This window comes from Suncus etruscus, chromosome 9 (assembly GCF_024139225.1).
Source record: "Suncus etruscus isolate mSunEtr1 chromosome 9, mSunEtr1.pri.cur, whole genome shotgun sequence".
In the NCBI taxonomy this organism is placed as follows: domain Eukaryota; kingdom Metazoa; phylum Chordata; class Mammalia; order Eulipotyphla; family Soricidae; genus Suncus; species Suncus etruscus.
The window spans coordinates 1,183,493-1,203,732 of record NC_064856.1 but is presented as its reverse complement, the minus strand read 5'-3'; the positions used below and the strand labels follow the sequence as shown (position 1 = coordinate 1,203,732).

General features: G+C 37.4%; 1 protein-coding gene across 2 annotated transcripts in view; it reads left to right on the top strand.

The window, feature by feature from the left end:
- The window catches only part of SNAP25 (synaptosome associated protein 25), a 32,751-nt gene extending 13,115 nt beyond the window's left edge, over window positions 1-19,636 (top strand). The window contains exons 3-7 of one of the 2 annotated variants that reach the window (XM_049780230.1): window positions 1,065-1,113; window positions 6,780-6,897; window positions 10,500-10,625; window positions 13,947-14,091; window positions 18,341-19,636. In XM_049780230.1, coding sequence (XP_049636187.1) covers window positions 1,065-1,113; window positions 6,780-6,897; window positions 10,500-10,625; window positions 13,947-14,091; window positions 18,341-18,409 — 507 coding nt within the window. In that variant the 3' untranslated portion in view covers window positions 18,410-19,636. Of the gene's footprint in view, window positions 1-1,064; window positions 1,114-6,504; window positions 6,623-6,779; window positions 6,898-10,499; window positions 10,626-13,946; window positions 14,092-18,340 lie in introns of both variants that reach the window. The other variant, XM_049780232.1, reaches the window with a different exon arrangement.
- The last annotated feature ends 604 nt before the right edge of the window (window positions 19,637-20,240 follow it).

Genomic DNA, 20,240 nt, shown 5'->3' with positions numbered 1-20,240 from the left:
TTATTATGCAGAAATTTAGAGCTTCATCTATTAATAAGTTTTCTAAATCTTGCAGAACTTCTCTTTATAAAGAGAAAACAGGAGAATGAGTTGCCCTTTGTGCTGTTTCTCTTGACTTTTGTTAATCAAGCATCTTTTTTTTAATTATTTATTTAAAGAAAATGTATCATATTGTTGACATAACCGATCATAATACATTTGTTTCAGGATAACAAAAAGCAAAATTATTAAGAAGTAGAAAGAGAATAGAGAATTAAAAAAAACTGGAAAAAGGAGAGAGAGTTCATTAGCAGTTATATTTGTGAAAATTATTATATCACCAATAAAGTCATTAATACAATAGCCAAAGGTTTAGTATGCTCCCATTTATTTTTCTCCAGAGATGGGAAATACACTAAAAAATAAAAAAAAAATGTGTGTATGTGTGTGTGGCAATGGTCGTTTGCGTAGGCACAGCAAAATATGGAAGAAATTGGAAATTGACACCTTTGGCCTAGAAAACAGGGAGCTCTTACCCCTGAAGCAGTTTGACCAGCTCAAGGCTCCAGGCATAAAGCATCTCTTTTTTGATAAAACAAACAAACAAACAAACAAAAATCTCACCACCCAAGGTTCTTCCATGTCTTCCTTTAAAAGAAGTGGAACTGTTCAAAATTTACTGATAACTTTATTATGCCAAAGAATATATTATCTAGAATACTTTGAAAGATTATCTTTCTATAAAGGGTCTTATAAAAACTGTAGATATTTTCAAAATAGAGAAATCACAGTTTAGCAATGGATATACCAGTTCCATACCAAGTCCCATTTTTAGTCCCATCTTTAGTCCTACTCCATGAAGACTGGGCAATACCTGCCCCTTTTACCAAGAGGATCTTTGAAAATCCAGGAGCTACCCTTTCCTCTGAGACCTTCCCCAACCCCTTAATATCCTCCCCAATTTCTTTCTCTTTTTTCCTTTGGTCTTTCTTCATTTTCCACTTCTAGTGCTAATTGTGCCCTTACTGATTTCTCTTTCTTTTCTAACTCTTTTTTTCAACTTTGCTACCATTATTGGAATATAGAGTAAAGATGCTGGTATCAGGACTTTGGTTATGTTGGATGAACAAGGAGGTAAGTTGATACTTCTTCAGTAAGAACTCATCTAAGTAAATTGCATTTTGATTACTTGTATATCCATAGATAATTATTTTGCTATGCTACAATTAGATGTGAAGTTATAGAAATGTCATCATCTTGCTATTGTTGTTTCTTTCTATGTTGAAATGTTTGGACCTTCTTGGCTGACTAAATAGTAATAGTTTCCCTGTTGATATAAGAAAGGTTTGAAGGAAATTATTGTGTGTATGAAATTTTTATAATGATTGTATTTTGTAGCATGTGAAAATTCCTATATCTCTTTCTCTTTTCCCCAATCTTTCTAATAAAATTCAGTCTTTAAATAATTTCTAGAAATAGCAAGGGAATAGTCTGTCATGCTATACAAGTTTCTGACAATTATATTTCAGAACATGGCAGTTTTGATTTCCAAGTAATTGTAGTGATTCTTAAAACTAGATATAAATAGAAAGTAATCATTGGAAAATTAAAAAACATTAGGCCAGTGAGGGTGAAGCAATAGTACAATGGCTACGGCACTTGCCTTGCATGAGGCTGAGTTTCTTCCCTGGCAATCCATAAGGTCTCTCAAGCAAACCAGGAGTAATATCTGAATGCAGAGCCAAGAGTAAGCCTTGAGCACTACTGAATGTGGCTAAAAAATTGAACCAGTTGAGATATAAGATCTCTTCTTAAAAACTACTAAAGAGGTACTAGAAGTAGTGAAAATTAGAGGAGCCATTTTTTCTTTTTTTTTTTTATTGTGACTGAAGTTCATTACACAGAATTATTTACAGTACATAGAGGAGCCATTTTTTTACTACAGTATCTGTATTCTCTAAAGTGATGTCTAGACAAGCAAAAAAAATCTAAGTTTTTCCTTTGTCTCAATAGCTATAGTCTACAGGATAAAGCATTACTTCATTCCAGTCACAGCTATCTGACCTTATTTCAGAATCTTACAACAAAAAGAATTTTAACTTACTAATTATTATGAAAGCATAATAAAATTATTAGAAATAATATTTTAATCCCAGTATCCCATATGATCTCCCTGAGCCTACCAGGAGCGGCTTCAGAGCAGAGCCAGGAGTAACTCCTGAGCGCCGCAGGGTGTGACCCAAAAAAACAAAACTGATCATCAGTCACTCATACAAAAGTGTTTTCTCATTTTCAAATCTAAATCCATAAATAGGCACTCAAATAATTAACAATTCCATTTTACTAACTCAGCTAATTGTATATCATATTAACTCTCAGTAAATTTACATATATGGATATAAAAAAAGAAGCAATGCAACAAAAGAAAGCTTTAGGAACCGTTAACAATAAAGTGTTGATACGAAAACATGAAAGATAAATTCGTTATACAACTCTAGAATAAAAGAGAGAGAAACTATTAATAAGCTTCCTTGAGTTGCAGGTTTTATTGTCTTTTGATGAAGAAAAGCTGGAGAGAATATTTTCCAAAATATCCTATCAACTACAAAGATGCATCACACATCAGAATAAATGATTTCCTGGGACACCATAGAGTTGTCTGATAAATAGAAAGAAAAACAGACATTCCCAGGAAGATTGTTAATATTCTCAACTGAAGTATTTTAATTATACACACACGATATCTAAATTCTTTGCTAAAAATATCTTTCCTAGGTTAGCCTCGGCTTTACCCAATACATGGTGAGTAAGTAACCTGGTATTGAAATACAGACCTATAAAGCTCCCAAAGTGAGTGATTTGTGCCAGGTCTTAATTGGTACCTATTCCACTTATATTGTCATAGGATAGTAAAATCTTGTAAAATGACAGGTGAGCATAATTATCTTTTCAACGATTTATCTTCCTACTTGAGAATTTCTCTCCAGTTACACTCTACTAGTTATTTTCTGTGCCTGATCACCAAAACTGTTGATTGTTTCTACCCTGCAGCCATTCAAGAATCTAAGGATACAACTATTTAAAGAGTCCATTCAGCTGTCCAGCTAAATTACACTCAAAAACTCCTTGTAGGATTCTTGTTTTAGAACTAGGTTTCAGCAGACACCATGGAAAGCAAGAAAATTCCCAAGCCACACCTTAGCACATGTTTTATAAGTTAACCTTTCACTAGTGTATTGCTTATTTCTTTTGTTGGTCTTTGTGGGTCTGTATGTTTCAGCATTTTCAATGCTGAAAAATGCATGCTGCTTTTGAAAAATCCCTATGGAATCAACTTTAAATTCAACACTAAGGGGCCGGAGAGATAGCATGGAGGGAAGGCGTTTGCCTTTCATGCAGGAGGTCATTGGTTCGAATCCCGGCGCCCCATATGGTCCCCTGTGCCTGCCAGGAGCAATTTCTGAGCCTGGAGCCAGGAATAACCCCTGAGCACTGCCAGGTGTGACCCAAAAAAAAAAAAAAAAAATTCAACACTAAAACCTTGTATAGTAAAGGCAAAGTAAGGCCTCCTCCAGAAAAATCATTGATTTTCTTAAGGGTTTATGGCACTAAGAGATAGAATTTGCTAAAAAAAAAAAAAAATTAAAAAAAAAACTCTTTTGCTAACGTGCATATTTGTGCCTATTCTTTATATTCTTTATCTGTTACAAATGACTTAACTCTGTACCCTCCAATGAAACAGTACTAGTCACATGTGACTATAAATTTAAGCGTTTCTATATATTCATGAAAACTAAGGAAAATAAAATCATATCGGCAGTATCTTCTTATACAGAATTTACTCAGGAAGATTTTTACACAAGTTCTATGGCATTGATATCTTGCTATTTTTGCTGATTTTTTTTTTTTAACCAGGATACAAATTCTAAAGGCTCCATGTTACCTTACTTAGGAATAGTAATATAAAAGATGTCAAATTTAGATCTCTCCCTGAGCAGCCTGCCTTTGGTGAATTTATCACAAGCAACTGACTATGCAGTCATGGCAAAATGCTTGTTGCAACATTTAGTGCATTATCACTATGATATCTCTCCAATCCTAAATGTTTCTCATTACGAGTTCTATACATAAAAAGAAAATAGCCAAGTTTTCTTGGCTTTTTATAAAAGACAAGTTGAGAGAAATGAGAGCAGAAAACTCTGTATAGCTCATTGCATTAATCCTGAAAATGTGACTCTTCATCTTAATTGAAATCATCATGTCGTTTGCTTGTAGGCATTTTCTGAGAAATGTCTTCGCAGAAATTACTGAAGTACTGCAAAAATCTTTATATGCCAAATCCAACTCAGTATGATTTGAAAACTAATATCATTGTTAGATTAACTGTGAAAACATGATTCTATAATATATTTAAATTAAGTGTTTTACTTATAATTGTATAGAAAGACACCATCAACCAGTATAGGAAATTATCAAGTAATTTCTGAAAGTCCTTCAAATTCTTCTTGCTTAGCTATAACCTTTGCCAAATAAGTTGGTAGAGCCCAAGATGACAGACACATGTATTTGGGCTTATCTGTATGTTTCTTACTTTAAATTCACTAATTTCAGGAATTCAACATCCAAATGCCATTTATGGGAGCTTCTGACATGTCAGTGTTAGCATTGGGGCCAAAAATATTAAATAAGGAAAAAGTCGTTAGAAAAAGCAACTATCTAGCTCTGCTTTAATATATGTATATTTCAGCTGTCATTAGTTGAGTCCAGCATGTTTTTCTTTTGATCGTCTTCATACCTAAACCCAATTGGAATCATTAGCTACTATTTGATTGGGAATTTGCATTCCTTGTTCTTCTGGTATTTATATGTTCATTCCCAGCATTTCTCGGACCAGATGTTCACCAGAAATTTAACTGTGACTCCTGCAGACTCAGCCTTTTGAGTTAGCTCTCTGGCCCCAACGGCTTTTCTTAAAGGCATTATTTTATAGTTGTTTATTTGGCAAACATCTGCCAGCATTATGATGTTATTGCTCCCAGCTTTTCCTATGCTGGATAAATACTGAAATTTTATTCTTAGATCGTTTGAAGACCATAAGAGAGATAAGCCAAAGACTGATTTTCCTCTTCAGGCTCACAAAAGAGAATATAGTATGTACTTCTTTTTCAGATATGTAGTCTTCCCAGTTTGGGCCTTGAGTGGACACATCTTAGTTTTTTTTCTGTTTGTTTGGTTTTTTTTAGGTTGGTTATTTCCTCAGTATGAGTTAATATAAAATTGTTTCTAAGTGATTTTGTATACTCTTAGTCTGACATATAATACATACATATATATATATATATATATATATATTACTTTTGTTCTAATCATTCCCTTATTCCCAGAGGCATAGGCATACATGGACAAAAATACAGATTAAGAGAGGAATGGAAATGTAAACTGGTTTTATATTTACACAGCTTACACAGCTAAGACATCCCATGGCTGCTTTCCTTTAATGGTTCTTAAAGCTATTTTAAAAATGTTTGTATTTTACTTGTACTCACTCGATGACACGACTTTTGAAAATTTAATCAGATTAGTGTATGGAACTCCAGCAACCTAAAATACATTTTTATAGTTATTGATACATGTCCCAATGCACAAAGATTGTCTTTGTGTATTGGTCTTTTTGTATTGGGACATGTATTAGATTATTGTTTATTCCAACCCATTGCCCTTCCTCCTCCAGAAATTGATATGCATTTGTTTTTCCTGCTCTCTGCTTGGCATTGGTTGTTAGCATGCCCCTATTACAAAGAATGAGGAAGCAGGGGCAGGGGAAGGAAATGACTTCCAAAGTTTTCACAGTAAGTAAGCCATAGGACGGAAAAGAGTTAAAATGTTCCAGCTCTGGCAATATTTCTATATTGAATGTTGTTTCTGGTATTCATTTGTTATTGAGTTTAAAATTTAAGTATTCAAAACCAAGATCTGCATGTGGTCTCCCTTTGATTGAACAGCACTATTAGTGGAAGTGAGCAATCTGGTATCAATTGCTAACTATCACTGTAGCTTTTGATATTTTCCTCAGAATAAAAGGCAGCATTTCTTTTCTATCTTTACTAACTTGACGATGCATAAAAATCAAAAGATCTTCTAAATTTGAAGCAGATACTGTCTATAATAACATTAAATTATGAATGATGGAAACTGAAACTAATGCTTTTTTTCTTTTCCTTGGGTTTCACTGAGTCTAAGTGAGTGAATATACTTTGCTGTTTTCCTGGACGCTCAGAATCAGAGGCCTCCCTATCCCATCTCATCACGTTTGAATTTCAAACTAGTCGAGCATCGTTTCTGTTCATTTTCTTCCACCTGTGTCTGTGTAGGGTACCGGCAGCAGGCTACAGCAATGCATCCTCCGGACAATGCATTGTAATCTCTCTTTCTCTCTCAAATTTCGTTTCCCAAAGTCATTTCTCATATTCTGTTGGAAACCCCCAAAAAATTCATTCCACGCTGTCATCCCTTTGTCCTAACCAGAACAACTCGATCGTGTCGAAGAAGGCATGAACCATATCAACCAAGACATGAAGGAGGCCGAGAAAAATTTAAAAGATTTAGGGAAATGCTGTGGCCTTTTCATATGTCCTTGTAACAAGTAGGTACTGGGTACCAGCTCTAATCTGTGGCGTCCAGTTTTCCTTCTTTCTTTTCTTTTTTAATGTCAAAGTGAATGTCTGAAGTTTTGTCTTTTTTTTCTTTGTCCTTTTCCATCTGCTTCATTCTGTGGGGATAAAATACTTGTGTTTAATCAGAACAACTGGAACGCATTGAGGAAGGGATGGACCAAATCAATAAGGACATGAAAGAAGCAGAAAAGAATTTGACGGACCTAGGAAAATTCTGCGGGCTTTGTGTGTGTCCCTGTAACAAGTAGGTGCTGCCTGCCTGCCTGAAGCTTTGGTTTCCCAAGGCCCATCTCCAAGCCTTGACAAGCTCATTCCTACCAGGCACAGAGGCAGGATGAGCATGTGGCATGCAGAACAGATCAATACGTCTCCAATGCATTCATCTCATAGCATAGATGATATTAGTAGGAGTTACTGTCGATGCATTAAAAATCAGGCATACTACAGTGAAGGTTTCACTGTCAGCAAATTCTATTGATGAACGTTTCAACATTTTCCATAAAGTGTACCTCAAGACAGACAACCTCAAGAAAGAGGCCTCCCAGGGAATCTCTTCTCCCAAACTCAAAAGCCAAATTTAAACACTTAGAAAAGACCTGGGGGGGGGGGGGGGAGACTAGTAGACGGCACATAAAGGTCTGATTTTTCAGAAACAAGAGAGATAGTTAATTTGGCCCAAATAAGCATTCCTTAGCTTAGAGACATTTTCCCCTTCAAACAGTCTACCAGGTGCCAAATCTGGCCAGCCCCAGCTGTTCCCAATGCAGAGGTTCTGAGTCCTTTTGGCAAGAGGGGCCTCAAGCCTTATCCCAATTGGACTCAACCCTCCTAAATTCTTCCTCTTGGAAGATCTATTTGTACACTGACTGAAATGTTGAAATGTGTAGATTTTGCATGCACAACATCACAAAACATTCAACTGTTCTTAAGGTTCTGCAACGCTTTTTTTGGAATGTAGCAGAAATGTGACATGTGGTTATAAAGGTTTGCAGCAGAAAGAATCCGAAAATGAGGGTTTTGGAAGCTAGTCTCATTAGACTAACAATGGAGAAACAAAACAAAAAAATGCATGAACGGATTGTCTGACATGCATTTGGAAAATTAACCCTGTTACCCAATCTCCCTCCTCCTCCTCCACTTCCCTTCCAAAAGAAACCTTTTATCCTCGAAGCTCTCCTGATCTTAGCTTTTTGAATAGAATTTGGTGTCATTTTGTTTTATTAAATGACCACTCACGTCCTTTAAACTTTGAGGCTTATCGAAAATATCCCACTTCCTGTTTTGAAGGGGGAGGGGCTCAATTCACCAAAAAAAATTTTAACTTTTTTTAAAAAAATAAAGAAACATTGATGTTAAAGCCTGACTAACTGGAATCTACCGAATTGGAACCCTTGGCTATATATTTCTACTTTTACTCCCACTTTCAGGGGAAAAAAGAAAAACAGGATTAATGAACAAAGGGGAAAAAATCATATTAGCCATCTGAAGTAGTTTTCCTTGGAAAACCATGTAGGTAGTTTGCTTTCTCTCATTGTCCTGTATCTAAGAGACCAAACAGTCACAGTTGATATCCAGGTCATAAGACCTGAGAGAAACCAAACTACGGAAATATGAAATTATGTTTACTACCCAAAGACTCTAGGGCAAGAAAGTGCCACAAGAGTCTAACAGATACTCAGCCATCACTTTTCCAATCGCCTTCTCCTCCAAGGCCCATTTCATTCAAAAGCCTGTGATCCACCAAAATGCTGTTCAGCATTCCAGTTAGTCACTCTAACTTCCTATCTATGACCATGGCTCCCTATTACCTGATGAACTCCAAGAGATATATTTTCCCCTCCCATCAACTGTGCCTAGAGAAAAGGTGGAGGCAGACCACCCCCAAATCCCAGATTCTAATCATGTAAAGCGATGGCCCCACACAAATATCACCTCGTGGTTGGCACCAATTCCTAATTGTCTGAGAGACCCGAACTGAGCTTCAAAGCTTGACTGAAGTGCTCCCTATTGTGTGTGAATAATAATGCTTTAAAAACCATGTGTCACAATGCAGTGGCTGGTGGTGCCCTGGACTTTCTGAGGGCTTCGCCGGGTCTCGGCATGTTTCAGAGGACTTTGATAGCTGTACGGCAGTTCTGTGAGTCTATGTGCAGCATTGTGGGTGCAGTGATTCGCCTTCTTTCAGAAACGCAAACTCTATCACTCTTTTGACTTTGCCAAAGATGGTCTACTAGACATTTGACATAGCAGAAAACATCACAAGGTCCATATAATTTGATCTGGTAGAAGGAAGGAGATGAAAGGGAAGGGGAGTGATAAGGGGGTGAGGGGGAGCCAGACTGTAAGTTGTATTAAGTTAGCTTTTAAATTTATTCCACTGAGGGGTCTCATGGCTCTTTAGCACATTAAATTCGAAAGGCTGTGGAATTACACACCAGATTGTGGAAGTTAATGAAATTGTATTGTACAGTTTACAAATTTGTCTCCAATGTGATTGGGTACCCAATCTCTAAAAAACAGTATCAGGGTCAGTTTTAGTAGATGATTGTGGTCTTTTCTTAGAAGAAATTTAAAAGAGAACTAAATTCTGAAATTCTTTGTCTTAAGAAGAAGTGAAATGATACTGAACAAAAATTTTTTTTGTTTTTTGGACTAAAAGGTGTGTGGTTTCTACTATGCAAAGAACCTACAAACATCTTTGATTGCCTTTAATTACAAAACACTCACCAAAATATGCTGCACATGTTTCTATTGGGCACCATAGGTATGCCTGGATTTTAAGTCTCTCCAAGGCAGCTCAGCAAAACATGGCCCATGGAGACCACACCAATTCTAGATCACTCTCTCCCTCCACTCCCCCAGTAGTTCAAAGTAGGAATGTGTAATCACTCCCGCGCTGCCCCTCAGTCCGGCAAAGAAGCTATTGAACCTGCGTTTCAAATCCTCATGAAGGCTATTACTGTCCTGCTAGTGCCTTTTCTGAGAATGGTTAACTTCTGGAGTAGTTTGGCTTAAATGAGAATGCTTCACTTTCTACTCATGCCTGTAGCTGGTGCATGAAGAAGACAGAGGAATTTCCCTTTTGATGCTAGATGGCTTGTTCTCTCTTCTATTTTTCTGCATTCATTTCACTATGCCTCTTTTACTTTTTGTCTCTGTGGACAAAGGTTTGTACATCAACTCTGGATGTATGATGACTGTTTGGAAGTACCGATATATTATCTAATTCAAATCACTCTCGAGGCAACTCAAAGACCATCACCCTTGGCCAACCACCAATCCTTTATGTCCTTCATGCAGAGTTGGAATGGTTAGTTCCACACATGCGTTGGGGGGAAAATTTTACAGACAAATCTTTGCATGATGGTGTGTAAAATCTTGGTGGAGTATGTTTTTCTTGGTAACCGTGTTTTGCTGTGGTGTGATGTACACACTCTATTTGGCAGTCTTGTTTTGTGTATGTCTGCCAGTACGTTTTTCTGTGTGTTTTGTGTCTCAATATATACCCATGTCACTGAAATAGAACTGAATGTCCTCCAGCTACTTTAATTTCTGTCTTCAATCAATTAAACCACACCCCCCACACCCCCCAAAAAACAAGAACAGCCTGTGGGCAAAGGTTGCATTCCTGACCATTGCAATTGGCTTTATTGGAAATTAAGTACTTAGTAGCTGAGACACGGTGGTGGCCAACTGTCAGGTCCGGATTATGATATATCGGTATTCTCTAATGCCTCAAATTAAGACTCATTTGCTTGGTTCAGTTCTTCACTTGAAGAGGTAACCATTGTTGTGAGCCTGACGACCCACTCCCTGGCTTGGGCACTCACCTTTTTTTTCACATAGGCTTAAATCAAGTGATGCTTATAAAAAAGCCTGGGGCAATAATCAGGATGGAGTAGTGGCCAGCCAGCCTGCCCGCGTGGTGGACGAACGGGAGCAGATGGCCATCAGTGGAGGCTTCATCCGCAGGTGAGCGTCCTGTATCCAGCACAGTAGCACTTACTGTGCTTGAATAACAAGCCTTCCAAATCAAAAGCTCATCAGAAATAAGCATCTTATTAGTTCTGAATCTATATGGTTGTCTGAGTTCTGAGAACCTCTTCTTGGCTCATTTATCACATGCAGCTTGTGTACACTCACCTGTTAAGAGAATGACAAGAAAATTGGCAAGGCAGATTGGGTCTCCTCCATGTAGCTCTCCACTAGCAAAGCCCGAGGTTCCTACATGATGCTAGCAGTATTCCAAAAGGCGGGCCCCATTGACATGCATTTATCATGATTTTTATTTTTCCCTATTTGGACAAATTTCACTAAATTAAGCAGTTCACATGCTGACATCCATTATTGGTTTGGCAGTTCATAGGCATTCCCATCTAAAAGTTTCATGGCATTTACAGAGATGTGTACAAATTACTAAGAAGAGATAGCAGTGTGCATATGGACTAGGAGTAATATACCAGGAGGGTACTGAAGAGATATGAAAATAGTTCCTAGAAGCTAACCATAGTTATAGATGTAGTAAGGCTATAGGTAAGGAAATTAATTTCATGTTTACAGCCATAAAGTAGAACGTGAAGTATATATCCCAGCCTCTCATTCCCCTTGCCTTCCAATCTCCCATTGATCAATGCTGCAAGTCAGAGAGGAAATGAATAAGGAGAATGCAGTTGTAGAGGGGTTAGTTTCATAGAATAGAGAGCAAGAAAAGTCAGAGAATGATTTCGAGGATACAAGTAGAGCGACATGAGCATCTGTGGCTTCTTAGAAATCATATCGTTGACATCTGGAAAAAACAATTCAACTAAAGTATCTATTTTAAAATGTCAGTTACATAGATATATTAATTTAGAAATCAGCAGTCAGAGTCAGAGAGATAGTATAGGGGGTAAGACACTGCTTTGCACGTGGCTGGTCCAGGCTTAATCCCAGCACCTCATATGGTCCTTTGAGAAACATCAGGAATTAAATCCTGGATGTGGCCTAGAATTAAAGATAGAAGGAAGGAAGGAAGGAAGGAAGGGAGGGAGGGAAGGAGGGAGGGAGGAAGGGAGGGAGGGAGGGAGGGAGGGAGGGAGGGAGGGAGGGAGGGAGGGAGGGAGGGAGGGAGGGACAGACTTCTGGAGAGAGTGATGACTCAGGGCACCAGAAAAACAATTCTAATAAAAACTCTGTCATTACAGAAAAAGGGAAAACTATCCCTCTTAACAAGGTAATTCCTGTGGACTCAGTGGCAGTCACTGTGTGTCTCTGCTGAAGCCATTGGAGCTGATGTTGCTGGCCAGAATTCTAGATTCCAGGGAAAAACACAAAAGCCCCATCCCTATATAGTCTAGATTCTTACAGATAACAGTTATTCTTCTTTCTGTCTACCCGTGGGCAAATTAGACCAGAGGCTCATAATGGATTCTGCACACACACTTACTTATTTCGAAATGTCAGTCCCTTTGCTTAGTCTACACCAATTGATCCTGCTCTGGAAGTAGGACACAGGTATCTGTGACTTTTGTTTGTTTGTTTTGGGGCCACACCCGCAGTGCTCAGAGGTTACTCCAAGCTCTGCGCTCAGAAATCGCACCTGGCAGGCACCGGGGACCATATGGGATGCCGAGGATCAAACCTAGGTCAGGTACCTGCAAGGCAAATGCCCTACCACTATGCTATCTCTTCAGCCTCGGTATCTCTGATTTTTAAAGTTTCTCAAGTGGTTCTGGGAGTCAAAGATGTGATTTAGGTGCAAAGCCCATACCTTGCTTTGATATCTTGCTTCAGATCTGAGTTCCATCCAGAAACAAAAACACCCTAGTAGCAGGCCCTCAGGTAATTCTAATTGTAACCAAGGCAAAGAACCTTGGAAACCAAAGTATGTCTTAACTGTATGTGATCATTTGAATTGAATAATAGATTCTCTCTGTAAGAAAGTTTCTATTTTGTTTCTCTGGCCTAGCCTGCTTTTAAAAAAAAATTTTTTTGGACACAATCTGCTTTGAAAGTTACTGCATTCAGCCCTCCAGTCATTTTTAGCTCATCACCATCTGTAGTGGTAAAATGTTAATTATCTAGAACATTCCGGAATAAATACCCAATAATCACAGTAAAGAATTAGTAACTTTCGAAAAAGGGATGAAGTGCAGTAGAAGTGCATGGCTTATACATATGATACCCTGGTACCATAAACCAGAAAGAAAAGTACCCTTTTTAAATTTCAAGTTAGACTATCAAAAATATGACAAGGTGGGCCGGAGAGATAGCATGGAGGTAAGGCGTTTGCCTTTCATGCAGGAGGTCATCGGTTCAAATCCCGGCGCCCCATATGGTCCCCCGTGCCTGCCAGGAGCAATTTCTGAGCCTGGAGCCAGGAATAACCCCTGAGCACTGCCGGGTGTGACCCAAAAACCACAAAAAATAAATAAATAAATAAATATATATATATATATATATATATATATATATATATATGACAAGGTGTGGGTAAGACAATTTGAGAGTGAAGTCATCCGCCACACAAACTAGCATAATCATCTTTAATCAGTTTTTTTCTCTTGTAATCACCAATCACATCATCACTAAAATATATCACCTTAATTGAAGTCAGAGCAAATAAAAGTTATCTTGAACTCTTTAGGACTTCTTGGGAGCAAGTGGGCACGAAGGGCAGACTATAATCATTAAATTCTCATGAACATGGGTCCCAAATAGGAAAGGGGAGAAGCAGAAATTTTTCCAAAGTACAGTAAATATTTTCTTTCCTTCTGAATTTGATTTCTGGAGATTTGGGTTATTTCAGGGAGATAATATAGCTCCTACTAGTTTTATCTTTATTCTCTGATCTGAAAATCTTCTAACTAAAATTAATTTATTATTTAAAAAAATGGAATTTAGGGAAAACATGAAGGAAGGCAGTGGTGTGCATTGAAAGTATTAGAAGGGTTGGAAAGATGGTATAGCAAGTGGGACATTTGCCTTGCACGGGGTGACCCAGGTTCAATCCCTAGTCCCATATATCATCCCTGAGCACCACCAGGAGTGAGCTCTGAACACCATTCACTGTAATCTCAAACAAATAATAGTGAGGGAATCAGCTAAATTAAATAAGTTAGTAGGCTTTTCTCAAAAATATAATTCAGTAAAACAACCAAAGAAGAATTATTTTTAACATGCAAAAGACAAATATGTTTGCACATTGGAGGATTAGAGTGATACCTAAAGATCTATTCATTTTTCCCTGAACTTTGTTTCCTTGGATTTCGAGTCTTTTCTCACAGTTTTCTGAAAATTCCTTTCTGACCCCAGGGTAACAAATGATGCCCGAGAAAATGAAATGGATGAAAACCTGGAACAGGTGAGCGGCATCATTGGAAACCTTCGTCACATGGCCCTGGATATGGGCAACGAGATCGATACACAGAATCGCCAGATTGACAGGATCATGGAGAAGGTGAGCAGGTGGCAGTCAACAAGTTCCATTCCTCAGCACTCCTTATGAAAAATGGCCAATGGGGAAGCTTGAGGAGTGTACTAAAACTTCAAACTGTGATAATGTGTGCAAAACATGAGTAGATGAAAGTTTGCCCTTAAATTTCCAAGACAAAACTTAGGCAGCAGATACATAAATAAAAGGGCATAAATGAATATAGCAAAACCACTGCTACTCCAAACATTGTGGTAGACACTGAAGAACATAGTAAGATGAGAAATTTAACATTGCCACAATCCCAGTGTTAAGAAACTAAGTCTAGGTTGGTGAGGGGAATCTCTATATGAATTTACTAATGCACAAAATATAATTTGCCCCAAATCATCCATAAAATGATATGTAAATTTAAATGAGGAAGGATTTTAAAGGTTGAAGGTGGGAAAATATTTTTTAAAATGTGAATTTGGGGGCCAGAGCGATAGCACAGCCACAGCAGTAGGGCATTTGCCTTGCACGCGTCTGCCCAGGACGGACCTGGGTTCGATATCTGGTGTCCCATATGGTCCCATACGTTCCCCCCCACCAGCCAGGAGTGATTTCTGAGTTCAGAGCCAGGAGTAAACCCCTAGGCGTCACTGGGTGTGGTCCAAAAACCAAAAAAAAAAAAAAAAAGTGGATTTAGCTTGAGTCTTAACCTTCAGTTAAAGTAGAAATATAAAAGTAGAATCAAAAACTAAGGTAAGAATTGTTATTTTAGTTTAAGTAGAAGATAAATACAAGCTTTTTTTTTTTTTTTTTTTTGCTTTTGTTTTTTTGACCACACCCAGTGACACTCCTGGCTATGCACTCAGAAATCGCCCCTGGCTTGGGGGACCATATGGAATACTGGGGGATTGAACCGTGGTTCAACCGTCCTAGGTTAGCATGTGCAAGGCAAATGCCCTACCGCTTGTGCCACCACTCTGGCCTCAAATACAAGCTTTGATTGTATTAATGTAAAAGCTTGAGTGACAGTTCAAAAGGCCCAGATTCCATTTTCAGTCCAACAATGCAAAAGTCCAGGTCTCGAAGTAGGGTACATATTCTGATTAAGTTCGTGTAAGGACAGCAGATGTGATGCTAAGACTGAGCCCCTAGGTCAATCAGAGTTATAAGGAATCCTATTGAGACTAGAAGGGAAGACATAGGTTTGGGAGACAAAGACATTCTGGAAAGCTTTACAAAAAAGCAGTAAAACTTGTCATTTCACATTATACAAATCTGTCTTTGTATTATATCCCTTCCTATTCAGTACCCTGATTATTGCTTAAAATCTTTAAAAAAATATGTCCAAATGCCAAGAGAAATATACACATAAATATATTTAATAGTAATCATACACCTACTATATATTTAGTTGAACAATTTTATGTTGTGTGAGTTTCTCGTCCATCCCAGGAGATACTGAAGTTTTTAGCCTGAAATCACAAATTTATTTATTTATTTTTATTTATTTGGTTTTGGTGTCACACCTGGCAGTGCTCAGGAGTTATTCCTGGCTCTACGCTCTGAAATAGCTCCTGGCAGGCTCGGGGGACCATATAGGATGCTGGAATTCAAAACACCGTCCTTCTACATGCAAGGCAAACACCTTACCTCCATGCTATCTCTCTGGCCCTACAAATTTATTTTTAATAACCCATCATCACTGTGGCAGAAAAAGGTGCTTTTGTGATGTCTTGAATTATAAGATTAAATACTTGAGTTTCTTGCTTACCAAGCAGCTTCCACTGACTTGAAGAAAAGGCATAGAAGACATAAAAAAAGAGTTCTTTACTCAATTATGTCCTATGCTCCCTATATTAAAAAATATCTGGCTGTATATTTTGTCTGATCAATACTGAGCTAAATAAATGTCAGTAAAGGTTTGCAAAATGTTTGTGCCAAGCTTACCTTTACACGTCATGACACACTCGTTATTGTTAAGAACACTTTGAAATGAAAACAGCTTTTAAATCTTGGTAAGTCAATAGATTTTAGAATAAAATTCAAAGTTTCATAAAACAGTAGAGTCAACATAATCTGGCAAAGTCATCATGACCCTGAAAATGAGTTGAGAAGAATTTCTGGGGCTAGAGAGAGTACAGTGGGTAGGGCAATTGCCTTATGCAAAACCAACCCAGGTTGATCCTCAGCATTTCATATGATCTCATGAGGAGTTATTCCTGCGTGCAAAGCTAAAAATAATCTTTACTCATTGCAAACTATGACCAAAAATTTTTTTAAAAAAAAGAATTCTGGGGTGGGGCAAAAAAGGGAGAGAATTCCTAAATTAACTTCCATCAGAAAAATTCTTTGGGAAAATAAAGAACAGTGTTTTCTTTTCTATCGATGAACCCAGTTCATTAGCACAAATAGGTGGATGATCTATCAAAGTCAAATAGAGGAAACTTAGTCAAATATCCAGAAGGAAAGTGTTTCTAAAGGAAGGTCAAAGCTTTATCAATGTTGTAGTTTAAGCCAGGAAAAGTTTTCCTGAAAAGTCAAGCAACAACTTAATTACTTAGCATTAAACACTTAGCATTTCTTTCTTTTTCTCAGGAAAACCTTTCATTTTGACCCAATTTATAACAAAGACAAATTTATAAGACTCTAAGATTTCATGAGAAGTCAGATAAGTAGAAGGGGAATAGCCATAATGGCTTCTTAATTCTTGAATACCCAGGTGTTTTACAAATGAAGGTGGAGCAGGAGAGATAATATGACTGGTAAAGCTCTTGTTTGCATGCTATTGATTGGATTTGGTCCCCTGCATTTCATTTGATCCTGCAAGACTTGAGGAGTGATCACTGAACACAGAGCTCGGAATAAGCCCTGAGAGTTTATTTAGTAAAGAGATATCATTACATACACACACCAATCACAATCCCAGAAAATTTTTCTCGTAGAATTGAGTTTTCCATTTAAAAACTCTGCTTTCTACTTTAGAATGTGTAAGTATGCGTATGCATCTATGATGATGAATATATGCATATGAGGTTACAATCCTATTCATATGTGAATATGATAATGCAAATAAATACATATGCAATCTTCTACGGTTAAAATGTAAATTTTATTTCTGAATGAAAACTACTAAAACTAGGCAAGTTTGTATCAGACTATCATTTTGTAGGTAAAACCAGTAGCCACTGATGAAATAGTGATTAATAGAAAAGCAATTCTGTTTCCCCACTCTGCCTCGCTGCTTCCTCATCTTCCCTGGTTGGAGAGCACAGACAACATTACCAATCACAACAAACATAACAGCAGCCTAAATAAAATCTTTTCCTTTACTTGTTAACCCATATCTTTCTCAGTGACATTGAGAATTTCCTGTTTTCTGGAGTTTAAAAGTCTCCCCTGACAGCAGCCTTGTCTTTCATACTAGACATAAGTAACACTAATATAAAAAGATCAACCAAAGAGTAGTATAAATATATATAATTATGGTACATGTGGTCTGTTAAAAATAATCCAATTAGGGAGTAGGAAGATCATTAAAAGGACTAGCATTCATGCTTTGTACTATGGAAGACCAGGGTAATGTCTGGCATACACAGTCACCCTGGCACTACAAAGAGTAATTTATCAGCAATGCACAGGGATTTTCCCTGAGCAACATGGAATGTGTCCTTGTGACAAAATATTAAAAAGAAACAAGGAAAGAAAAGGAACCAGTAACTAGGAGTCTTCAGAAATGGTTTAAAATTATTAAATGAACCAAAGGCAAGCCAGGTTTTCACCTAATTACAATGATTACAAAATCATAATTTTGAGTTCATAACTTTGCAGAACTTTATCCCGAGTGTATTGCATATGTAAACCTCCTTCATCCACACAGCAGCAATATTATGATTAATATAGTCATTTGGGACTTTGATACCATACTCTGACTCTGATTTCCGCACTTTTTAGTACAAAGACTCTAAACAATTTGCTGAACACTCTCTGGCAGTATTTCTCATTTGAAAACAAGGAATCAATGAGAAGTCATGCCCCTCATGAGGCCAAGAACAGTCTCCCTGGGGAGAATACCTTCTGGCATGTGTAAGATTTCAAGTTCCACCTCTAACACTGACTCACATCACCAAGTGCAAAATAGAAACAACCGTAACAACAGAACACAAAGGGACAATCACTTCTGAGTGGGAATGTGCCAAGAGCTTTCAATCGGAAGCATTTGAGGTGCCTGAAGAATCAATGGCATATTTAAGGGTAAACTGTTCTATTTTCTTTCCCCCTTTTCTAGGCTGATTCCAACAAAACCAGAATTGATGAAGCCAACCAACGTGCAACAAAAATGCTGGGGAGTGGTTAAATGTGTCCACCTCTGTTCTCTTCCAAATGCTGTCTGGAAAGATGGCACCTTCATGCTTTTCTCATGGTATTACCTAGTAGGTCTGCACATATACATTCATACACACATCAGTTTTCCCCTTTGTGACTGTTGTCCTGTGTCATTTATTAGCTCCCAACAATATTATATGTCTTTTGTTTCTTTCTGAGTCTCTTTCCAATGGTTGTATATAGTTGTCGTTTGGTGGCTCTAACTCCCTACACAAGATGTCTTGGGCTTCATTTTCCTTTATTCTCTTTGGTGGCACTTGCTGAATGACAACAATTAGGAATGCTCAATGTGCTGTTGATTCTTTCAATACACAGTATTGTTCTTGTAAAACTGTGACATTCCACAGAGCTTCTACCATAGTCCTTTCTTTGGTGTTAGGCTCTGAAACTCCAAATTTGCTGTCTTTCTTTCCTCATCGCTATCATCTGTCTTTATTATTTCATGATTAGACAATGTGGAATTACCTAACAGGCATTGCACTAAAAGTGACGTGATTTATGCATTTATGCATGAGAACTAAATAGATTTTTAGATTCCTACTTAAGCAAAATCTTTCCATGACAGTAGCATACTGATGAGAAAATACATACACATACAATAACAACAAAACAGTAACAACAAAGCATGCTCCAGTATTGAGACACTGTCAAGATTAAGTTCTACCAGCAAAACTGCAGTAGTGTCACTTTCCTTCTGTCAATATTTAGACTTATCAATCATAATCATCCTTTTTTAAAAATCAATTTTAAAAAAAGATGGATTTCACACACCCGCCATTTAATCATTTCCAGCAAAATACATGTTTGGCAGAAATTATGTCAATGGATGTGTAATATATGGTTTATTTGCTCCTTTTGAAGGCTATGTTTTGGGGAAAACAATCTTGCTGTGAAAAAGTGTGGAAATGTAAATTTTGTAAGGCTGACTCCTCTAAATCACCATTTTCCCTGTGGTTTGTTACCAGTACAATTCTCTGTTGCTTAATCTAGAGCTATGCACACCAAATTGCTGAGATGTTTAGTTGCTGATAAAGAAACCTTTAAAACAATAATATAAATGAATGAAATATAGAAAAACTGTGAGATAAATATCACTATAGCATGTAATATTAAATTCCTCCTGTCTCCCCGGTCTGTTTGTGAAGTGATTATGACTTTTTGTAGCTAGTTTAAAATTATTAAAAATTATAGACCCCAAGTGTCTGCTTCGACTTTTTCATGAACCCCATCTGACTTGAATTCATAGGAGAAGGGGAAGCCAGGTAACTAAGAGAACCAATCTGTGTGCAGAGTATATTGTGTGGAAAAAGCAAACATGTCCCTATTGCATGACTCCAATGGCAGCTAAAATTTGGCTTGCTTTCTAGAATTTGTTTCAGAAACACCTGTGTATATATGTAGTGTTAGTTAGTTAGTTAGTTAGTTAGTTAGTTAGTTAGTTAGTTAGTTAGTAAGTTAGTTAGTCAGAACTAGATTTCTCCAACAGGTAAAGAGAAAATACATGAAAAAAGTATCTGTGCTATTTATACTTGGTTCTACACAGATTCAGATAATAAGGTGTCTGTCAGTCAGCTGTTTTTATTTTTAATTTTTTGAAATTTGCTACCAGAGATAGAATCCAGGGCTTCAAGCATACACGGCAGTGGTATATTGTGGAGCCATATCTCTGGCATATCAGTCAATTCTTATCTCCCTTACTCTTCTGGACATTCTACCACCAAAACTGAGCCCTTCATAAAGATAATCAGTTCTTTTTTTTTTTTTTTTTTTTTTTTTGGTTTTTGGGCCACACCCAGTGGTGC